This window comes from Nelumbo lutea, chromosome 6 (genome assembly GCF_056320005.1).
Source record: "Nelumbo lutea isolate HS-2025 chromosome 6, American lotus-T2T, whole genome shotgun sequence".
Taxonomy (NCBI): Eukaryota; Viridiplantae; Streptophyta; class Magnoliopsida; order Proteales; family Nelumbonaceae; genus Nelumbo; species Nelumbo lutea.
The window spans coordinates 63,793,713-63,818,029 of NC_142689.1; the positions used below are offsets into that span (position 1 = coordinate 63,793,713).

The following is a 24,317-nucleotide window of genomic DNA, read 5'->3' on the forward strand; positions in this document are numbered from 1 at the left end:
CTCCGATGCTTAAGTTAGTAATAGTATATGCAAGCTGAGAATTTGAGAATAAGGAGAGCTAGAATGCATTAAATCACGCATACCTGGCTCTGAAGGGATTGATGCCCTTATATGGTTGAGATGCTATGGGTCTCACAAAATGACTTCGAAATCCTCAGTTCGCGTAGATGAGATCGATTTTCGCTTTAGAAGAGTAACGTACCAGCCAATGAAGTCTATCGTTATCGTCCAATCTAGGTGGGGAGAGGATAAGGCCTGCCATTACGCGGCGTGATCCCAGGAAATTCAGAGTCCGTTGAGAAGTTTCTAGAGTTGATTACGTGTCACTTCGGTTCCTGGGCATCGAACTGGCTTAAGTGCCGATGTGGCTTTGTGTCGAAATAGCTTTGTACCGAAGTGCTCGAACACCCAAGCTCCTAAACTACTGACTAGACTCCCCTTGCCGAGTTGTCATCCTACTAGGAGATCGCGTCTACGTGACCTTTACTTACTAGGTCATGCCAAATTACTATGTTTTTCTATGTGGTTAATCATGTCATTATTTTGTTAATTCAACATCAGGCTATCCTTATTAGCTTCATTTTTTTAGCTTAACTTTTGTGAATGAGTTTAACTGTTTTGTTGATGTGACTTGTGAATTTTCTTGCCCTCTCCTAACTTTCAATGCAACATTTTACATATGACTCTTAGGTAGTAGAAACTGGATAGAAAGTCAAAGTAAATATGACTGTTTGTTTGTTTGAGTAAACTGTTAGGTAGTAGCAACATTTTAGACTCATGAATGGTGATTTAATGCATTTATGGTTTGCTAGCTTTTAGCATATTATATTTTCAAACAAAGACATCCTTTCTCCTTGTAATTTATTGATGGTTTTGATTGGAAACCAAGGTAGATGGAGAAAATATGGGAGTAAAAAGAGGGCTGGCTTCAATGTTGAGCACTTTCTTTCCACTTCGAACTTCATTTTTGAAGTTTGCATTTAGTCATGTGTAAACCAAAAATTTTTCTTAAAGGTGTTCTGTATCCTTTCCAGATGGTGGTCATGGTAGTATTGTAGTTATGATCTTCTCAGGCAATTTAGTGGGGACTGAGGGCTAGTTTGGACTTTGGAGGTATTATGTTCTTCTCACTCAATTTCTTTACTAGATGATATTTTGGAAGAAAAGGGGGGCAGTATTTTTCTATGGTTTGTAGTAAACCAGCGGCTTTACATTAGAGATTTCTAATGTTCCTTCTTGTTTTCATGAAGGGTTGGAATTCCATCAGTATTATGTGGTCCCGGCATTGATGAGTCAATGAAAGAAGGGTATGTTCTGAATTTAAGATATTGATGTGATATCATAAATAAATCAGTGCAGAGTAGAACTATGCAATAAAGGAATCATATTGAATGTTTATTTTTCACTCTATTGTCTATTTTGTAAACATTAAAAAGGTAGGCTGAACAGCTAGGTTAGGGAATTAAAAAAGACTTAAAAGAATTCCTGCACTGTCCTTTTACATTTTATGCATTTTTTTCTATTTTATATACCACATCAGCCATTCATCGTCTGTCACAATATTTGATGTAGCAACATGAATATAATTTGAGATACAGAAAACTAATAAAGCTTTGAAGCAATTTTGTAGTTGACTTGTCAACCTAGCTAATAATGGTGATTGCATCATGAGTATCAACTGACTAGTTAGTCATGTAGTCATTTGTGGCCCTCAACTGATAGAACTACAAATAAACACTGAGAGGTGCAAGGTGCAAGGTGCATCCTCCCAAGAAACTGAGAAAGATTACAACTAAGCCCAAAACAAACGATCCCTGTTTATGCCTTGTTTAGCTAAAGCATCTGCTAATCTATTGGCCGATCTTCTTTCCCACTGTACTCTATTGTTCATTTTACTAGTCAACCATATAAACCTTTTCAGATCATCTCTATAAGCCCAAATGGTTGAATCTGGGTTCTTCAACCAGCTCTCAACTGACTAGTTGGTTGACTAGCCAATCCTTTGATAACACTGTGTCTATATTTCAGTTCTGATTTATTAATGGGGTTTGTATTTTGAGTTCCCATTAATAGGGCTGAATCGGGTTTACTTGTTTCCAACTTGATTAAGACAAACCAAAAATAGAAATACATATATAAGTAATAGTATATTTTCTTGTAAATTTTATATACATTTCTCATTGTTTACCTGTAATAATTTCACATAAAATGTCTTAACTAGTCATTTTATAGGAGATATATATTTTGAGAAGAGAACAAGAAAATTAGCAGATTAATTGTGAAATTACTAGGGTAAAAGCCTGTTAGAATTGAGTACTATCAGCTTAGACATAATAAACTCCATCAATAATAGGATCAGTTCTGGCTTTTCCTTACAAGCCTGGCCGCCCATTCATATCCCTACTTATTAGTTTGACCTATAAATTCTAAAATGTTAAACTGACATGCCAAAGACTGCATCTGAGATTAAATTCCCCTAGCAGTACTTATATGATCTCTTTTTGGTCTCAGTTATTGCTAGGATTAGACCAGTCGAAACCATGGAAAACATCTAAATGGAGCTCAGATGTTCAACTGAGGTACCCCAATGCCAGATGATCCTGAAAAACCTGGAGAAATACTTAGAATTGATGTTAAAAATGCCCAGAATTTCCTCTCTTCTCATAAAAACTATGGCTCTCATAAAAATACCCAGATAAAATGTTAAAAATGCCAGATGATCCCATACCTACAATCAACAACCATCGTGTAAGCTGACAGCACAAAGCCTCTCTTTCCTCCTCATAAGATCACATGATGTGCACAGTGTATGGCTTTCTAAGTTGCAAGAAGATATACAACGCAGATGTTAACCAAACTAACCAACCAAATTTATCTATGACCACTCAAGCAGAGACCCTGGTGCACTAATAAAGCCCCTTGACTTTGCCAATTAATTTCACCCCCATATTTCTGATGATCTGACAAGATTCTAGTTAATTAACAGGTGGCATCTATGCTCCCAGTGTGTATATATAGTTTGAGATCCAAGTGGCTTGAGCCTGAACTCAGTTTATGAGGCTCATCCAAGTGTATATACTTTGTAGCAGAATTCAATACTTCCAAGTTTTTGATTCTGAATATTTTTTCTTCATAAAGAAGGGCTTTAATTTTCTTGGATTATGAAATTTACTCCATGAGGAAAGGATCATTTTAGTTCCAAAGCACTTTCGAGAAAAATTTTAGTCCCCAAAACAAATTGTAAGGTGAAGTTTTTGGGTATTTTCTTTTTCTGATTATTCCTTTTACTAATATTATTATTTTTATATTTCTTTTGCTCTTCAGAATTGGCTCTCTCCCCCTTCTAATCTGATCTACAGATAGATACATTCCCGTGATTATTGTCTTCCACTACCTCATCCCTTCTCTTTCCTCCTTTTTTTTTATTTTCTTTTTCATTTTATTTTGGCAACCAACTTAATAGTGCAAGCAACCAACTGATTATCAATCCAAAGCAACATGACAGAAAACACATAGATCAAGAGAGAATACCAGAGATAAAAATGTCACTCCAGGATTCAAAGCTTACCGTGTTATTATTTTTTTATTCAAACTGAACTCTACTTTCAAAGCACAAGAAATAACGATCTAACATGAGCAATAACATCATCATCAACATTATTAGTAAAATAAAAAAAAAAAAAACGATGACTGAAAAGGCACGGAACCACTGGTTTTCTCTGAAACAATTATGATAGGAACTGACACAGCCTGACGCATTCGACCGGGCTGATTATGCAAGCACCCGGACGATCAAATCTGTTTCGGATTTGAAGGCTCACATAAAGAGTTAGGCGTAGAGCCTTAGTAGAGAGAATTGTATTAACTCAGAACATGGTTATTTATATTACATCCGGGCAGACTTGTAGAATAACTAGGAAATTTAAATTTGTAAAACAACTAAACAATGAGGAGCTGGTCTTCTAAACATCTTCAAAGTCTTCTTCAGGATGCTTTAACATCCACCGTCTGATAGCCACCCCCATCCAATACAAGTTGGATACATGAGCTTGTTCGCCATTATCCGCTGCATGCATCTCTATAGATGTCATTATCCGATGCGTGTTTCTCTCTAGGAGTGAGTTGTCACTGGCTGGTTCAGTGGGTCGTGAGCTGGCCCTCCATCATTCTCCCTCACTTGGAAAGAACTCGACCCCGAGTCATGATCGGGATATGCAAGTGTCGCTTTCGGTAAATAACAATGAAGATCAGCAACATTAAATGTTTTGGAAATACCCATGTGATCTCACAAGTCCACTACGTAAGCATTGTCATTGATCTTCTTAAGGATCTTGTATGGGTCGTATTTCCGAGGCTGTAACTTGCTATGCTTCCCCACTGGTATGCGTTCTTTCCTTAAGAACACCATGACCTCATCACCAACGTCAAACACTGGGTATCTGCAATGCCTGTCAGCTGCAAGCTTATACTTTGCATTGGTCATTTGAAGTTTCTGTTGTACTTCTTCCTGTACTGACTGGATCTGTTCTGCCAGCTGCTCTGCAGAAGTGCTGAGGCCGGGTACTCTGGCTAGCTTCACCAAGTCCAACACATGGTTAGGTACCTTCATGTAAACAATTGAAAACGGGGATCTACCTGTAGAGCTATGAACTGCGTTGTTGTAGGCGAACTCTGCCTGTGCTATGGCAAAATCCCACTACTTCAGTCTCTCCCTACAGATACTGTGGGTCAAGTTACCTAGGGTTCGATTCACCACCTCTGTCTATCCATCTGTCTGTGGATGAGCTGTACTGCTGAAATTCAATGATGAGTCAAATAGTCTCCACAGGGTCATCCAGAAGTGACTTAAGAACCTCGTATCTCGGTCCAACGTGATGGTCTTAGGTACCCCATGTAAACGGAGAATCTCCTTGAAAAATAGCTTAGTTGTCGTTGTTGCATCTGCGGTCTTCTTGATGGGAGGAAGTGAACCATCTTGGAGAACTGGTCAACCACTACAAAGACGGAGTCCATATTTCTTGGAGTCTTTGGCAAGCCTAACACGAAATCCATGGACAAGTCTTTCCAAATCGCAGTAGGAACAAGTAGAGGCATGTAGATGCCAGTATTCTGGGTCTATCTATTAGCTGTCTGACATATATAGCACCTACTCACGATAGTGATCTCTCCTTAATTTAGGCCAGTAGTAATGCCCCTTGACAGCCTCAATCGTCTTGTCCCTTCCGAGGTGTCCTACTAAGCCACCCCCATGCAGATCCATGATGATCTTCTCGCGGAGGGAGGTGCAAGGGATGCACAGTTGGTCCCCCTTCATAAGAAACCCATCATGTATGTAGAAATCACCTACCGGCTGTCGATTCATGCACTTTTCTCAAACCTGTTTGAAGTCCTCATTCTGGGCGTACAGATCTTTTAACCACTCAAAGCCTACAATTTCAATACTGAGAGTCTTGATGAGGGCTACACGCCTACTTAAAGCATCGACCACTGTGTTCTATTGTCCAGCCTTATACACAATTTTGTATGGGAATTTATCAATAAAAGCAGACCACCTTGCATGCAGATCACTCCTCAACTGTTTTTACTTACTTAAATACTTAAGAGCTTGATGGTCGTTGTAAAGGAAAAATTCTTTAGCAATTAAATAATGTTCCTAGGTTTTTAATGCTCTAAGAACAACATAGAATTCTTTATCATAAGTGGACCACTTCTTCCTGGCTTCGCATAGTTTTTCACTAAAGAAGGCAACTAGTCTATTTTCTTGTGACAACACAACCCCTATGCCAACTCCACTGGCATCACATTCAACCTCAAATAGTTTGTCAAAACTTGGTAGTGCTAGGACAAGAGCAGTGCATAATTTCGCTTTTATGAGGGTGAAACTTTGCTCTTGTTCCTCTCTCCATTGAAACTTTCCCTTTTTCAAACACTTAGTGATGGGAGCTACGGTACTACTAAAGTGTTTGATAATCTGCCTGTAAAAAGTTACTAACCCATGGAAACGTCTTACGTCCGTGACGTTTGTTAGGGTTAGCCACTCCCTAATGGCTCTCACTTTTTCATCGTCCACTTTAATGCCATCTTTACTTATAATGAACCCCAAGAATAACAAATTATCGCTCATAAAAATGCACTTCATTAAATTAGCATATAATTTGTTCTCCCTTAATGCACTCAATACCTCCCTGATATGTCATAGGTGCTCAGTGATAGATTTTCTATAAATCAAGATGTCATCAAAATATACCTGATTCATTAGCCTCATGAAGGTGTTGGGTGTGTTTGTTAGTCCAAAAGGCATGACTAACCATTCGAACAATTCATCTCTAGTCTTGAAAGTTGTTTTCCATTCGTCTCCGGGACGGATCCTGATCTGATGGTAATCACTCCTGAGATCGATTTTGGAAAAGGCCACAACCCCATCAAGTTGATCCAGCATGTCGTCCAGCTTGGGAATGGAAAACTTGTAGCCAATAGTGATCTTGTTAATTGTTCTGCTATCGACACACATCCTCCAACTCCCATCTTTCTTGGGTGTTAATAATGTTGGTATTGCACAAGGACTCATGCTGATTTGGATATGGCCATTTCTAAAAAATTCTTCTACCTTCTCCTGTAAGATCTCGTTCTCTTTAGAACTCATCCTATAGTGTGGTAGATTAGGTAGACTAGCACCAGGGACAAAGTCAATATGATGCTAGATATCTTGCATGGGTGGGAGCTCATTAGGTAACTCATCAGGAACTACGTCATGAAACTCGTCGAGTAGTCCCTACACTTCTACTGGAATTTTTTCTCCTCCGGTGACTCATTCATGCTTTCTCCCTTTACTACTAGCAAGTAGATCTTGTGGGTATCCTTACATTCTTTGACAAACTCAGAATGGTGATGCGTTATGGTAAGGAAATTTCTCTCTTCTGCCTTTGGAGCCTTGGGTTGGTTCTTTTCTGCCATGGGTAATAAGGTATAGCGTACACCCTCTTTCTCGAGCTGGTATGTATTCTTCATACTCAGGTGTTTGGCATCGACATCAAATTGCCAAGGCCTACCAAGCAAAATATGGCAAGCGTCCATGTCCACAATATCACAATATACCTCATCAGTGTACTTACCAATAGAAAATGGAACCTTGCAGCATTCCTCTACACGTACGACCCCGACTTCCTTGATCCACCCAATCGTGTACGGGTTCAGGTGTTTCTCAGGAAGTAGTTGCAGTTTTTGTACCACATCCCTGCAGATAATATTTTCCTGACTGCCACTATCAATAATTAAATCAAATAATTTACCCTATACAATACACCTAGTGTGAAATAGCCGGTGTCATTGAGTGGTATCTTTGCTTCTTTGAGATAGCATTAGCTTCCTCACAACACATGTGTATTCTTCATGTTCATAGGTACCTTCTTCGTCCTCTCCATCGGGTCCACAATATACTTCATCGTCAACCTCTTCTTCTTCCTCCCTCTCCACCAATGTTAACTGCCTTTCTTCTGGGACAGTCACTAGACCTATGCCCAACTTCATTGCACTTGAAGCACTTAAAAGGAGCAGGTTTTGCATAGGGATTACTGGCTTTAAGAGGTTTTGAAGTGTTACCTCGAGTGTTTCCTCCCGTGGCGGCCTTACTGGCGTTAGCTGTACTCGGCGGGTGGGAGAGTTGTACTCCTGGGGCTGGTTTGCTTTTGTCGACTGCTGCCGGCCTATTGTCGCTCCCACTGTAACGTCGATAGTTATCGGCTCGGGTCCTTTCTTGGAACATTAACTCAGCCTTCAAAGCTAAGTTCCTTGCTTCCTGCACACTTAGAACCATCTGGACGCCAATCTTGTCTTTGATAGCATGTCTCAACCCACTCAAGTAATGGGCTGCCTGCTGGTTGTCACTTTTAGATAGCTGGTTCCGTTAAGCCAATCTCAGAAATTCTGATGTGTATTCGTTTACGCTTCTTGTTCCCTGTGCACACCGTTGATACGATTCAAACATATACTGCTCGTAGTCAGGGGGTAAAAACCTACATCTGATTAACTGCTTCATACGCCTCCATGTTCGAATTGGACCTCTTCCTTCTCTGATCCGAGTCTCCCTCATTTGTTCCCACCAGACAGATGCTCCTCCCTTCAGTTGAAAAGCTACTAATTTCACCCTTCTTTCTTTCGGGATCTCCATGTACTCGAAGAAACGGTCGACCTCGGTAATCCGATCCAGAAGGCCCTCTATATCCAGATCCCCACTAAAAGTAGGAATATCCACCTTGAGTTTAAACTCATCATTATTCTGACGGTGATTAAAATTATTGGGATTTCGCCAATTCCTACCGTTTTTGCCGTCACTGGGAATAACTGGAGCAATGTCGAGTTCTAGTTCGTCGTCACTATCATCATTAATAACAGGATTCCGAGGTATAGGATCGATGAGTGGTCTATCGTGGTCGTCTCCTCCGGTTAGGTATGGGTTATCCCGGTTCCTTGGAACATCCTCCCGTAACAAAGTCTGCAGTTGTCCAGCGATCTCTGCCAACTGCTGCTCAATGTTACGCATGGCTATGTGCTGCTCTTCGATCGCTCTCCAAATAGCTTGTAACCCTCGATCTCCGTCACGGGGTTGGTTGCGACTGTTACTGTCTTGGTTGGCCATTTGACTGGGCGAACTCCCGCTCTGTTACCACCTGACGCAGCGTGACACACTCGACCGGGCTAACTATGCAAGCACCCGGATGATTGAATCGGCTTCGGACTTGAAGCCTCACGTAAAGGGCTCGACATAGAGCCTTAGTAGAGAGAATTGCTAAAGAAAATTCTTGTGTATATTCTATTAACTCAGAACAGGGTTATTTATAGTACATCTAAGCAGACTTGTAGAATAGCTAGGAAATTTAAATTTGTAAAACAACTAAACAACGAGGAGTTGGTCTTCTAAACATCTTTGAAGTCTTCTTCAAGATGCTTTAACGTCCACCGTCCGATAGCCAGCCCCATCCAATACAAGTTGGATACGTGAGCTTGTTCGCCATTATCCGCTACATGCATCTCTATAGACGTCATTATCCGATGCGTGTTTCTCTCTAGGTGTGAGCTGTCACCAACTGGTTCGATGGGTCATGAGCTGGCCCTCCATCAGGAACAAACAACATTCGGTAGTTTTGACAGTTAAGGGCTATTGGGTGCTTTAACAAGATGCTAGATCAACCTAGCTGAGTCACCAGTCCAGTTAGTTAAGTTTGTTACCATACAATTGTGCTTTCAACTACTTTCTAGTACTTCTGTTAGTCATGTAAAGAATTGTATATAAGCCTTAGAATGGGCAGAATAAAGCAGCAGAATTGTTACCTTCTTCCAACTTCCTTCTCCCTCCAATTCTTCCCCTCTTCTTCTCTAATTCTTTCCATCCTCTGCTTCTCTTCTTCTTACTTTTATTCCCAATTCTTATGTTTTCTAAAGATTTTGGAGTTGATACACAAGTGTGAATCAAGTGGTATTAGAGCTTGATCTTGGCACCAATGCTTAAGGATTTTAATTTATAGCAAGACCAGTCATGGCGGAAGGTACTAGGGGCCAAGATGCTAGGAGGCTCGAGGAATCCTTCAAGAACTTTATGCGTGAGGCAAACCAGAGGCAAGATCAAGCAGATGCTCGAATTGTTGAGTTAAGCGAAAGGTTTGACAGATCTTTGGCTGAAATGAGGGAGTTACTTACAGCCTTGAGTTTCCAAGTTCAAACCATTAACGCCCAACAAAACCAGCAGATGAACGTGCCACATTAGAACCCCTTCACAAGATTGACTCGAATTGATTTTCCAAGATTCAGTGGTGAGTATTTCAAGGGTTGGCTGTACAAGGTGGAGCAATTCTTTGAATTTGATAGGAGGTAAGGCCCTACAATGGCATCAACTGTATGTTAAGAGTAGGGGATTCAAGGGTTTATCTATTTGGGTGGAGTACTTGAGAGCCATGAATGAGAGATTTGGTCAACAAATTTATGATGATCCCCTTGTTGAGCTCAAGAACCTTAAGCAAACAAGTTCCCTCCAAGATTACTTGGCTGAATTTGACCAATTATACACACGAGTAGGTGTGACTGAGACCCAAGCTCTTCGCTTTTTCCTTGTAAGCCTCAAGAAGGAAATTCATAATCCATATAGGATGTTTAACCCTATATCACTCTCCCAAGCTTATGGAATGGCCAGATTATAGGAGGTCAGTAGTGAGTCATTACGTGCAGTGGCCAAGACTCTCCTCAAACCACAATATCAGTCCCTTCCAAGGCCTCAACCTCCTGTATCAACAAAACCACCCCAACAGGCCTTATTGCCTAGACCCCCACAACAACCCTTATTACCAAGATTGTCACCACCAGCTCTCTCAGCTAGAAACAATCAGGTTGGAATTCTATCATTGCCTCCTAGTGCACAACCCTTGAACAAGGGTAACTTTAGACATACTAGAACCCCGTCTAGTAAGGAATTGGAGGAGAGAAGAGCCAAGGGGTTGTGCTTTACATGTGTTGATAAATATGAACAGGGACATAGGTGTAAGGGAAAACAATTGTATTCCATCACAATTGTTGAAGAAGAGGAAAGTGGGTCAATTGCTTGTGAAGGGGAGACATCTACTACTGAAGGGGAATCTCTACTCATTGAAGAAGAAACACCAGTGGAGGATCTACAACCCTTGATATCTCTCCATGCTCTATTGGGGCAAACTGAGACTATTCAATACAACACCATGAGGATCACTAGCTCTTATAAGAGGAGGAATTTGCATACATTGATGGACTTAGGAAGTTCACATAAATTTTTGGATGTTGTAGTGGCATAAAAGATATGTTGAGCACTAGAAACCGCAAGGGGCCTCTCAATCAAAGTAGCAAATAGAGAGCTACTGACTTGCAATGCAATCTGTAGAGGCTTCATGTAGTTCATGCAAGGGTATGTTTTTACAACTGATGTATTGATACTAAATCTAGGTGGCTGCGAACTAGTACTTGGAATACAGTGGTTAGAAACACTTGGTGATGTTCTTTGGAACTTTAGAACTTTGAGAATGGAATTCACCTTAGCCGGTAGACAAATAGTGTTGTTCGGTGAGCAAACTGCAGCAATAATGGTAGTGCCTGAGAAAACCTTGTCAACAGCTGAAGAAAACCACTCACAGTAGATTGGTTCAGTTCTTTACCATTCATGCCAGAAGCAAGGAAGAATCAGCTACACTTCCCTTAATTATGCAACTAGCAGTGGGAACTTCGGTAATCCCTACCACCATTTAGGCTCTTTTAGATGAGTTCAATGATGTTTTTGATGAACCTAGAGGGTTATCACCACATAGGGCACATGATCACAAGATAGTATTAAAGGACAACACTAATCCTATTAGCTTAAGGCCTTATAGGCACTTATCAATTCAGAAAGACATTATAGAACAGATAATTAAGGAAATGCTGGATAATGGAGTTATAAGAGTCAATAATAGTCCATTCTCTTCCCCGGTTATTCTTGTTAAGAAAAAGGACAACACTTGGAGAATGTATATTGATTACAGAGCTCTCAACAAAGCCACTGTAAATGATAAATTCCCTATTCCTGTGATTGAATAACTCTTAGATGAATTGCATGGGGTTGTTATTTTCTCTAAGATTGACCTCAGGTCTAGTTACCACCAAATTAGAGTGCATGCTAGAGATGAGTATAATATTGCATTTAAGACTCATGATGGTCATTGTTAGTTTCTTGTCATGCCATTCGGCCTTACTAATGCACCCTCAACATTTCAAAGCTTAATGAATGAGTTTTTAGGGCCTTCTTAAGAAAGTTTGTACTGGTGTTTTTTGATGACATATTGGTGTATAGCCCTTCCGAGGAACAACACATGACTCACTTGAGGTAAGTACTTACCATACTTAGATCTCATACCTTGTATGCCAAAAGGAGCAAGTGTAGCTTTGGCAGTACCAAGGTTGAGTACTTAGGCCATTTTATCTTCGCCTAACTACACATATAATGGGTAGTTTAAGAAATTTGCCCTAAATTTATTTAAGTACTATCTTAAATAAAAATCTATTTAGCGATAGCATGAGCTCAGTTCTTTTAAATGGTATCAAAGCCTGTTTGATCAAAGGGTCTAGTATTAGATACTTGTCACCCCATTATAATTAATCAAATTTTAGTCCATAGTATGGATGGACCTATGATTGTCTACACTTAAAGCCCAATGGGCTTTTGTGCAAGGGACTGTGTTAGAGATTAAAAATTTATAGCTAGGGGTTTAGGGACTGATCCAGCTTGTGACTTTTGTGGGGAGGCAGAGGACTTTGATCACTTGTTTATGAGATGTGAAAACTCTAAACAAATCTAGAGCAGATTGGATGAGGAATTTGCAATTCCCGGGAACTCTTTCTTGGTCAGGCAGTGGTGGTCTTTGCTTAACAAGACAAATGGTTATTCCAAGGATAATTTCTTGAGAGAAAAATTTGCTTGTGTTTCTTAGTTCATTTGGAAGAATAGAAATAATAAATGTTTTAATGGAGGTTTTAGTAATGCAGAGAATATCATTGGCAGAGCTTTTGCTTACTGGAATGAAATTAAAGAAGTTTCTTCTTGCATGGGTAACACTAATAGTAAAAGTTTAAATCTTGTTAAGTGGTATAAGCCCAAAACCGATTGCATCAAAATCAACTTTGATGCTTCTTGTTCGATTAATGGCAACTGTAACATTGGGTGTGTTGCTAGGAACCATCATGGTTATGTCCTCGAGACCAAAGGGATTGGGATTGGTATCATGACGATAAACCTTGCGGAAGTGTGGGCTGCATGGGAGGCTATCAACATCACGATTAACTTCAGGGACCATCAAATCACCATCGAAGGAGACTCTAAACTGGTTATAGATTGTCTCAATGGTCGAGTCGACCTCATGGAAATTAGCTAGTATTAGGGCTGTTCATAAGAATGCCTAACCCGACCAAATCGACCAACCCGAGTCAGCTGGGTTTTCATTCGTACTGGTCGGTTTTGGGTTGGGCACATACAAAAATCGATATCTCGGGTCGGTTTCGGTTTTCACATAAGAAAACCGAAACTGATCTGACCCAAACCGAACTAGTCTTTCTTCTACTAGTTTGGTAGTTCCTACTTCCTAGTTTGAGTAGTTTCCTAATTCATACTAGTCTTCCAGACTTCTACTAGAAATAGAATGCCCATTAGGCAATTACAATTAGAATTTAATTAATTAGGTGCCCTTTTTTAGTTTTTTACCTAGATTAGGCAATTACAATTAGAATTCAATTAGTTAGGTGTCCTTTTTTAGTTTTTTACCTAGATTAGGCAATTACAATTAGAATTCCTACTAGAAATAAAAGGCCCATTAGGCAATTACAATTAAAATTCCTAGTTTCCTACTAGTCTTCTAATTCCACTTTTGCCTTCTCTTAAAATCTTCTATTCTCTAACTTAACTTGATTGGTCCTCACCCCTCAACTCAAGTCCTCAACTCAAGTCCTCAACTAATTCAGAGTTTATTCAGCTTTGTACAGGAGCAAAACCGAAACCGACCCAACCCGAATCAAATTGACCAGGTCGGTTTGGCCTATCAGTGGGTCGGTTTCGGTTCCCACCTCTGGTAACCCGATTAGAGTTGGGAAAATCCCATAAAACCGACCCAACCCGATCCGTGAACACCCCTAGCTAGTATCATTAGGGAATGTCGAAACCTTGTTGAGTTTTTTAACCTTAATATCATATTCAAGCATATATATAGAGAAGCGAATCAGTTGACTTATTAGTTAGCTCGCAAAACTCTTAATGATGGAGAGGGAAGTAATGAGTTTAGGACATGTAATTTTAATTTTATTTGTGAAGCGGATGTAAGGGGAAGACTACCTCACGCTTGTATAACTCACATTTTTCCATAAAAAAGAAATTATTTACGAGAATTTCCACATAGAAAACGGAGACAAAACAATGAATGTATTTCCCACTGACAGACTGGAATGCCATTAATTAACAAAATCTCTGCCCCACTGTCTATATAGCCTTCATAGCCTTCGGAAAACATTCCCGCTTTCAAACGAAGAACACGTTTAGGATTCTGGGTTGCTTTATCTTCATTACTTTGTGGCTTCTACGAGATATGATAGTATTAAAAAAAGAAAGAAAAGAAAAGAAGGATTGGATTGCCTTTTTCCTTTTGGAATTTGGAGTGAATTATTTATTGAGCCAGTGAGGGTGATATAGATAGATCCCTGCACCATGTCCCATCTTTCGGTTTGCATAGTTGAGTAATAAAAGAGTGCTCAAGTTCAACCATTCACATGTGAAACACTATCAGTCATGACTGACCATGTTGATGTTTTATGCTACAATTAGATTGCTTCTCTAAAAAAAATGGTGAAAAGAATCGCTCTTTTGACAATTTCCCTAGTGATTTTAGAGTTGGGATGGTAAGATGTATGGGCCCATCTAGTTGTCACCTCAGTTGCCACCTGTCAAGAAAAACGTGTCTAAAACTTGGTCTAACATTGACGTAGCATTATCTTGTAGAAAGACTCTAAATGGGTCATCAATTTCTTTCTATCTTTGTAATGTATACATCAATGAATTGTTCCCCAGGCATGAAATATGCAATTTTGACTCTATGAACCTCAGAACTTATATATATAGGCCTAGATTATTTGGGTAAAGTTTGGGGGAAAGCTGGTGAATGGAAAAATTAACCTTTTACTAATAAATTATGAGATCCATAGAAACAAAACTTTCTCCTTGGAAAGTTTTGCCCACCTAAAAGGTGGGTAAATTGCTTATATATCCATGGAGGGGAGAGGATTAAAATGCTCATGCTCGAACAAAAAAGTTGAGGGTCCTTTTGGGAATTTTTTCATTTACCCAATTAATATTTTTTGGGGTAAAACCAGAAAACATGAATAAATGTACTTATCCAGATAACACTTTCTCGGATATAACACTTAACCAGATAAATGCATTATTCCAATTCTAAGTTATGAATCTCAAAACTTATATGTGAATTATTCCAATTCTAATTAGGGATCCCTATTTCCACAAACCAAACAGACCCTGAGTATAATTTGATGACAATGAGTACGTATACTTACGTAGGTGTGTTATTTATGTTTTTATGTAAAGTTTAATTTTAATTATGAATTTACACTATTATTACAAATATGAATTTAGTCCCTATTTAATTGTGAGGTTTAAATTATAAATTGAACTACTTTTCATTTCATTCAAATCACTATTTAAATCTTACATTTTCTTTATAAATGAATAAATAAATATACACCAAAAAGATAAAACATTGCAAAAAGAACAATTTATTCAAGTAGGTAAGCCTATCAATGATACTTGAAACTAAGGGTGAGCAAATAGGTAGGTTCTACCCGGAACTGACCTTGAACTAGCCTTGACCTGACCTTACCCAATTTGTAAGAGGGTAGGGTCTAGTTCCAAATTCTTGGAACCAACCCCTGCCCAAGCCAGTAACAAGGTTTAGGGGTTTACCCTACCCAAACCGACATGATGAACCGGCCTTGGTTGTACTTGTTGGAACTTGACTTGAAATAAACTCCATAATACTTTTGGGATGTGAAGATTTGGACCCAAGCATTCATGGTTAAAAAGGTCATGGTGTTGCCTGGCCATTGAGTTACTTAAGTGATTTGATCATTTACTTCCATTTTAGTCTCAGTTTGGAAGGAGTACAAATACAAATATGTAAAGTAAAAAACCTTGTATTTTGTATGTATTTATACAGTACATATTTGTATTTGTAATCCTTCCAAACTAAGCATTAATATTTGAATATGTACAATAAGTAATGTAAAAGGTAATATTTGCAAAACTTAAATTTAATTTGTAAGTTTTTAACCATAAAATAATGATAATCTAAGTTATCTAATTTAATCAATAAAGATAATATAAGTTTTAAATTATATATTATATTTATTAAAAATCAAGTTTTTAAAGAACTTTTTTTTTTTTGCGAAGGGGGAGAGTAAAGAAAATACTAGTTCCATGGGTAGACCTTGGAACCAACCCTAGAACCACCATGGCCAAAACTGACCTTGGAATTGACCTTCACAGGGTAGGTTTTGGTTTCAAAAAGCCTAGAACTGACCCCTACAAGATAGGTTCTAGGTTATGCCATGGAACCAAACTGAACTGGCCCATGCTCACCCCTACTTGAAACTTCACTGATCCGATTATCATTTATGTTGATGAGGTGTATATGTATTCAGATTTGGATTTTGAATCTACATTTGATTAATAATGAAACATATATATATATATAGAAATTAAAAAAATAAAGTTTATAGAAATTTTTTAATACATTATTATCATTATCATCATCTAGAATTATGATATATAAAGCATATGCACACTTACTAGTTAACAAAAAAAGGGGGTAGCAATTAAAAATTAAAATGAAGTCCAAATCTCTTGCACAATCCTTCTTGAAGAGCTTCATGTACTTCAAATCAGAGAGTACCATGTCAATACTCTCTAATGCCTAAATTTCACATGTGTGAATTGTGTGAGTGGGAGTAAGAGATGTTTCAAACGTCCTCCCATTATGCTTTTAATATATTAAAAATTTAAAACAAATAAAAAGCAGGGATTAGGGTTTCTCTTCCTATTTTGTTCAAATAAAAAACAAGAGTCCATCACTATGCATAAAAAACCGTGAATAGGAGTTTTGACAGACACCCTATAAATTTTACTTCCTTCCACCAAAATGATTTTATCGGTTCATAAACTCTCAAATGCTCATCCGAACCCCAACTTCATGTATTGAATTGATGATGCCGTAGGCACAAATATATAAACATCTGTAATGTTCGGGTCAATAGACATTAAGTACAGCCAGACTTCCATTCAAGAATCTCGCATAGCTCGGTTGTTTGTTCCCTACAGCAATAGACATCTTGTGCTCGAAATAGACTTGTGGAGGATCGAACTCGATAAGAACAAACAAACCTTCTCTAGTAACAATTAGAGGTGGCAAACTGGCAATTTACAATCCAACCCGCTCACGCCCATCCCACCCATTTATTAGCGGGTTGGGTTGTATTTGTTAATCCAACGCCTTTAGTGGGTGGGTCAACCGAATAAAAATATTTTTTTATGGGTTGGGTGGGTTGGGTCATGGGCATCCAAGAAGGCTACTTTTTTTTTTGATTTGAAAGAGCTTTACTCCTATTTTCCACGTCTCTCTCTTTCTCTCTCTCTCTGACAAGACCTACATTTCTTCGTAATTATCACAATAGTCAGAGAACATTACTTGTAGCAGTGAAGTTTAGAGTGCATAATTGAAGTCGCAGTTCATGCTAGAAATCTAATACTGGTGCGGAACTATTGGTAAGCCATTTGCAACTCTTAAACTCGTTACAACTGTTCATTTATCACTTGTATACAAGCAGAGGATTTTTGCGAGGTTGAGCATTTCATTCTTTATATATTTTTTTCTCTATATTTTATTTTGATATTTTTTTCTGAACAAAAGTTCATTCTTCACTTCTACATATTTTGCCGAAATTAAGATTTCTCTAGGCACTTTTGTACTTCTGTTGGCTTTTCACATTTGGCCTTTTTAGTTGAGGTTTTCCTACTTAAATTTTAAAATCTTCTTTTAATCCCAAGAGGAATTATTCTCAACTCCTAAAACTGGAGACAAGATGAAGGGATTTGGACATTGAACTGGAGGTGAAATTTCTTCTTCATTTTCTGGACTTTTTTTGCAATTTATGTTATTTTTCCATGTATTTCTTTGGTTTTTTGTAATTTCTGTTACTTTTCTATGTATTTCTTTTTTTTTTTGTAACTTATGTTAATTTTCTTCATTTCCTGGGTTATTTTTGTAATTTATGTTTTTTTTCTGTGTATTTCTTTTTTTTTTTGTAATTTATGTTATTTTCTTCATTTTCTGGGGTATTTTATAAAATTTTAAAATATTTACTTTTTCTGTAATTTATGTTATTTTTTGCATTTTCTAGAATTTGTATCTCATTTACTGAATGAAAAAAAATTAATGGGTGAGGTGGGTTGGGTTGGGTTATGATAGGTTTGGGTTTGAACTCAACCCATTTAATTTTTGATAGATGGGTCATTAATAGGTTGGCGGATCAAATGGATTGGGTTGAAGCTCAACCCAAACCCAATTGCCACCCCTATTAACCATAACTCAGTGATAGAACACCTTGAGTCTAGTTTGAAGTGGATATGCTGGTCGTGAGCTTAATAGCTTGTGCCCCTAAACCAGCTTCTAACCCAGGACCAAACAATCCGTTGGGTGATCAAAGGACAGACAGACAGCTTTCTTGTTCTTGTCGAAATGCACGAAATTTCCCGTCTAAGTCATGTTTAAGCCTACTACTGACTTACCAGTTTCGTTTGTCGACCAAACAACTGTACCATCAACTTCTTTTAAGATCAGGTTTCCTCATGTTGTGAGGATCAATGTTGCATTCATCTAAGGTGGTCTCGGTTGGCAGACTGCTTGTGGGAAACCCAAGTTAGGGAACACAATGCCACCTTAGCTCTGGGTCTGGACAATGATCCATCCATTCACGGTTTTTTATATAGCTCTGTAAACTCTTGTATTTTTTTTTTTTTTTGAGAACGTGAAAGAAATAGGATGAAGAAGAAACCTAAACCCTATGAACGTTTGAAAGTAGTGACAATAGACCCCTGTAATTGATGCAGAGGGAATGATTGTGCAGGATATCCGGACTCACTAATCAACGACGGAAGCCACTGATATTAAGCTTCATTTGCAAAGAGTGCAAATGAAAGGATGAATTTGGATGAAAGGAAGGTTTTACCAAGAAAAGAAATATATTTCATAAACAATGAAATCTTACACACATGCAGAAGATGAGTTTGCCATTTGCCATTAGTCCATTACCATATGTAACCCCAGAATAACAATCAAATTCACAAAGTCACACCACCACAAACTGATCCTAGTCCCTAGATGGAAAAGAAAAAAAAACTGTTCTTTCTCTCGCTCTCTATGTATGTACATTTCATAGGAAAAAAAAACAACCAAGCTGCCGACCCGCCGTTTGTTAGACGTTAGTGAGTCAGTGACGAATACAAAACCCATCGTCAATACCACTTGAAAATTGAAGAAATAATAGGAAAAAATGTTTTGAAAAAGGAAATCAAAAATCAGATTAAGACGACGAAACAATCGGAATCAACCCAACAAATCCTGACGACGCTGGCATAACTCCCGCCTGACCTTCTGAGAGAACAGCCTGCAAGCGTCCATGCTCAGATCCACGGCAGCTGCTAGTGCGACAAAAGTTGCTGCATCCTCCGTGCAGTTCACGTGCTGCACACTCACCTCCACCACCGGCTTACTGCACTTCCCCTCGCCTACCACCGTCGACGACATCACAAACCCTCTGTACATGCAATATGGCCATAGCCCATACCCTAAGTCCCCGCTGCTCCTCGGGCTACATGCCGGCGAGCTCGAATTTGCAGGCGTAGACCGCCCAAACCCGCTCGTGTCGATCACAAATTTACCGCCTTTACTCGTTCCGAGCGTCGACTCCGCGAGTACAATGCCGGCTGCGCTCATGCTTCCATTAGTATCGGGCATGAGCTCGAACCGGTATCCGAGGCCATCGCTGCCACCTCGCTCGCGCCAGGCCTCGAGACGGCCCCATGGTTTCCAAGTTCCATCGCCCGGGCGTAGAATTAGCCAAGCGCCGGGGTTGGATCTGCTAACTCTGTCCGAACCAGGCGAAGCAACAAATGGTGTAACCATTGATGCGACTGCCACCGGCGAGCCAGAGAGGTCGTGGACCGTGATCGACCATCCCTTGCGCTCCCTCCCAGACCGTTCCCTCTCACTTGCAAGCGAGCTCAACCAGCTTCTTGAACTGCTTGATTCTAACTGAGACGATCTGTTCGACATCAAACACAGACTGATGAATCAATCTTACAATAAAAAATGGGAGAACATTAAAAAAAAAAACTCAGTAACGTTAGAAATCGAAGAAGCTAATATTTACAGCACACCATTAAACTCTCAAATCTCACTTTAATTAATCAGAGGCAAAGATTTTACAATTTGAACGGGCGTAAAGCGCTACGAGTCATGCTACCCAAAAAAAAAAATAAAATAAATAATCGTTCAGAGTTTCAAATCCTAGTCATGTAAAGTGCAATATAGTAAAAATATAGAGGTGGATCGTCAGGTACTATGCCTTGGATTAAACAACAGAGAAGCAAGAAAAAAAGGAACTTTAGTAAGCGGAAGTCGGAAGACTAACCTTGATAACTGATTCCGGTCGCCGCCGGAGTTTCTGAAACTGAACTTGCAAGTAAAGACAGGCTGTCGAATGTTGCCTCGGATCTGGAAAACCTGAGGACTGCACTCCGGCTCTCCATCAAACTGAAACACGAATCTAGGATCAGGCTCCGCTCTCACATTCAAATGCAACTGCGACGAAGAACCCTTAGCATCCTTACCAACCGAAATCCAACCATTGTGGAAAACAGAAGCCTTACATTCGGCTCCCACCAGCTCCAAAGGCAACGAAACCCTTCCCAAGAGCCTTCCCGAGTTGACACCGCAAGTGGTCCCCCTCCGCCCAGTGTATATCGCAATCTTCAGACAAGGCTTCCCGGAGAAGAAAGATTTACCGTCGAGCTTCTCTAGATCGGCTTTACTTAAGTGGAAACTGGCCGCCAGGGTCTGAGGTTGCTGACCGTCGGGGAACTGGTTCTCGGGCGGGATTAAGGGGACGATGGCAGTCTGTTGGGGGAAGTTGTTGAATCGGATTTTGCAGAAACAAGGAGAGGAGGCAGGGTGGATGCCGGAGCGGGCGGGTTTGGAAGCCATCGGAATCTTGAGAGCCAGGTTTCCGACGAGGAGATGCACGAAAGGACATGGATCCATGTGTCCTTCCGGCGAGATTTAGTTCGCTTCTTCAGCTACGGGAGAGAAAATCTCGCTTCTTCAGCGGAATAAAACAAAACAAAACAAAATTAGAAAGCGAGATCCAAAAAATTAGAAAAGCTAGATCGGAAGGATTGAGAACACGAGGGAGTAGATTTTAAGGCCCCCAATGTGTGTCCGCTGCAACAGGCTGGAATATCTGGGTCCTAGACAAGAATCCATGGGGATGCGTGCGCCCAAGGTGAGTGAGCTGGTGCGCAGTGCGCACGTACGCCAGACTTCCGATGATCCCACCCCTCTCCAGTAGTCCTGTTCTGTTGAAAGCAAGTAATAGTATCTCTCTCAAATCTCTTGTCTCATCTGTCGAGTCGAGTTGGTGGCCTGGCTTTCAACTACTTGAAGGCTCTGGCTTTCGGAGTTCTTTTTCCCCTTTTTTATTATTAAATATCTCTTCTTATCTTCTCTCTTTCTCTCTCCATAGTTTAGATGTACGGAAAGGGAGAGTAGGAAAAGAGAAGCATTAATTGCAGTTATTAGTTGGCTTACAGCTGTGCACAGGCTGTCCAAAAACGTTGCCAGTCCCACCGTAGAGAAGTTGACGGTATGTGACGAAGGTGGTGGGCCTCCTCCCGAGTCCTAAGTCCTAGCCAATCTGCCTCCCAGTGCCCACCAAACTTAAAGCCTACTCCATTATAATATTCTTAACTCCTTTTATAAACCTAAACTAAAATACCGCCTCTGCTTTTAGCCTTTTAAGTAGCACAACTCATTTTATTATCTGCTCGCAAACCACGCCACGCCACGCCACCTGCTGGGGTTCGGAAATTGGGACCCACGACTAATATCCAAATACAGGGCTACGAATTTTGGTTGGTATCCATTATCCACGTGGCAAATTTATATAAAATCTTGTTCATTTAGAACGAGGCTCATGACAAATACGAGACTCGACAAATACAAGGTCCTGAAAGTCTTTCTGGTGGTAGCTGTTTAATCTCAGATAAGAGACTAGCCACGTGTTAATTAGTAGCCACTTCTCCTATGCGTTAAATCAGTCAGAACGTCATCATCTACAGACTACAATTTCGACTTAGGAGGTAGGACCCATGGAATGCTTATATGACAAGGGCAAAAATAGATTCATGAGAAATTGAAAGGTGAAACTCCAATTACATTTGGCCCGGTCGTCCATCCTAACGTATAATGGTAAAATGCACGTCAACCGGGTTCAGCGGTTCAATCGAACACGAACCGGCCGCAACATGACCCAGAGTAATCGAACACGAACTGGCCTCCTCTCTTCTTTTTTTTTTTTTAAGAAAATGGCGGTTTCAAAGCACATGACTGTTGGAAGGTTCAAAGACTCTGAGTAGGGGATTAGTATCAATATTTTCTTAACGGCAGAAGCCGGCGGCCACTCAACGCAGGTATATGACCGAAAAGTGACAACATGAAATGAGAACGAAAGAAGTAAAGAAAACACAAAAGAAACAAAGAAAGAACGAAAGAAAAGAAACAGCTTACCTTGGCTTAGGCGGAAGAAAACAACAGAACTTCTGGTAATAAAAATTAAAAAAGACTCAAACTCGTTGATGAAATATCAGATCTTGGTCTTCGCTGGAACGGCGACACTGGGACCATAGAGGGAGAAGTTACAATGTCACTCCAGACTCATGTAAGTCCAGAGCTCTCCTTGTCGCCGTCGATGGAGGGAGGGTTCGGTGTGTGGGTAGGGTTTGGTGGAAAGAGAAAAACATTCAGCAGGAAAAATTCGCAGAATGGGGGTTGGGGGACTTTTGATTACTTTGGCTCATGTTGTGGCTGATTCGTGCCCGATTGAACCGCCGAACCTGAGTTGACGTGCATTTTACCGTGGGTTCGAGTGTTCGAATATGATATAGAAAAAAAGATATGATGTGGAAAAACAATTGATCAATAAACTGAAATCATAAACATGATAACAAATAACGTGTTATTTATCAAAATTTCACAGGTGGGTTTTCATTCGTCAAAACTCTTTCTATATCATATTGTTTCGGCATCATATTCATATATTTTCCCTTGAAGGATTCCACTATGCAAAATTTTGCATCGTATATTTTTCGCATCATCTATAGTCTATAATTTTGTATCTTTTCAAGGGAAAATATATGATATGGAAAAAGTTTTGACCAATCAAAACCCATATGTGAATTTTAATAAATAAAACCTTATTCGCTATCCGTTTATAATTTCAGATCAGTTCATTTTCTCCTATCATATATTTTCTATATCATAGTCCAACCTTAAAAACACTCATATAATTGCAACTATTTTGCAATCTTTAACTTTTTGTTAAAATTTCAGGAAATTTCCACGAAATTTAAAGTGGTCCCATAGACCCACCACAAAAGATGAAGGAAAGTGGTTAACGAGTGTTCATGAGTTGATTCGGTTTGGTCATAGGTTATTTGGCCAACCAAATTGACCTAGTCAGGTTGGGGAGTTGGCCACTTGAGAAACCGATTTATCTTTTGTGAAAATTGACCCACTCAAATTGTATCGGTTTGGGTTGATTTTTTTGTTTGGTCAGTTGGTTCAAAAGATATAAACTTAAAATTAAATTAAATTTTAAAAATTATAGTGCAATTATTAAAAATAAATTTAAAAATTAGATTTATGATATAAAACATTTTAGACTAAAAATATGAAAAATTTCCCACTTTTTCATATTAAAAATTATATTTAAAATATAAAATATTAATATATATCCATGGTTAGGTCGTTCAATTTTGGTTGGTTTACAAATGGCCAAAGTAAAATTGATCCAAATTGGTTTAATTGGGAAATTTTTTAACCAAAACCAACCTACAATACTAGAAAACCAACCAACTCGAGTCGAGTTGATCGGGTTGGTCAATTTCATTAGTTTGATGAATAAACCTAATTAAAAATAATTATTGTTATTTTTTATTATAAAAAAATATTAAAAATAGTATATAAAATATGAACAATTATTAATTATTTAAAAAGTTGAAAATATAAAACAATTGTATACTCTTATGTGATTTTATTAGGGTCATTTACTAGAACACATCTTATAGTTTTACATATTTACTTAAACCTACTTTATAGGTTTCATTTTATTAAAACATCCCATATATTTTACAACTTATTTACTTAATCAACCTTTCATTAAAGAATATTTGTTTTTCGATTAGGTCCATGATTTTTTATTCCAAAAACACCCTTAATACTTTTTTTGTACAAAAAACAAAATTAACCAAATATAGCCAATAGAGTGGTTGCCCGTATCTTATAAATGGCAAAAATGATATTTTTATTTTTATTTTCTTTTGATTAAATTTATTTAAATGAACATTAGGGTCAACATTGTCATTTTCCACTATCATCTAATGG

General features: G+C 39.0%; 1 protein-coding gene and 1 long non-coding RNA gene across 2 annotated transcripts; one reads left to right on the forward strand and one right to left on the reverse strand.

The window, feature by feature from the left end:
* The first annotated feature begins 713 nt into the window (after nt 1-713).
* Nucleotides 714-1,410, forward strand: LOC148849247 (uncharacterized). The gene is made up of 2 exons (XR_016101337.1): nt 714-1,113; nt 1,251-1,410. It is a non-coding gene; the product is annotated as an uncharacterized LOC148849247 (long non-coding RNA).
* A 17,409-nt stretch (nt 1,411-18,819) lies between these two features.
* On the reverse strand, nt 18,820-22,683 carry LOC148849248 (uncharacterized). The gene is made up of 2 exons (XM_088951139.1): nt 20,290-22,683; nt 18,820-19,920 (listed from the first exon to the last, which is right to left on the reverse strand). The coding sequence occupies exons 1-2, from the start codon at nt 20,916-20,918 to the stop codon at nt 19,203-19,205; spliced, it is 1,347 nt and encodes a 448-aa protein (XP_088807265.1). The 5' UTR covers nt 20,919-22,683; the 3' UTR covers nt 18,820-19,202.
* Between the last annotated feature and the right edge of the window lie 1,634 nt (nt 22,684-24,317).

What these genes read in the sequence shown, in the direction of transcription:
- LOC148849248 (XM_088951139.1), bottom strand. Translation starts at nt 20,918, where the DNA reads ATGGATCCATGTCCTTTCGTGCATCTCCTCGTCGGAAACCTGGCTCTC. An exon ending in GACCGGAATCAGTTATCAAG is followed by an intron (nt 19,921 to 20,289) that starts GTTAGTCTTCCG and finishes GATGTCGAACAG; the next exon opens with ATCGTCTCAGTTAGAATCAA.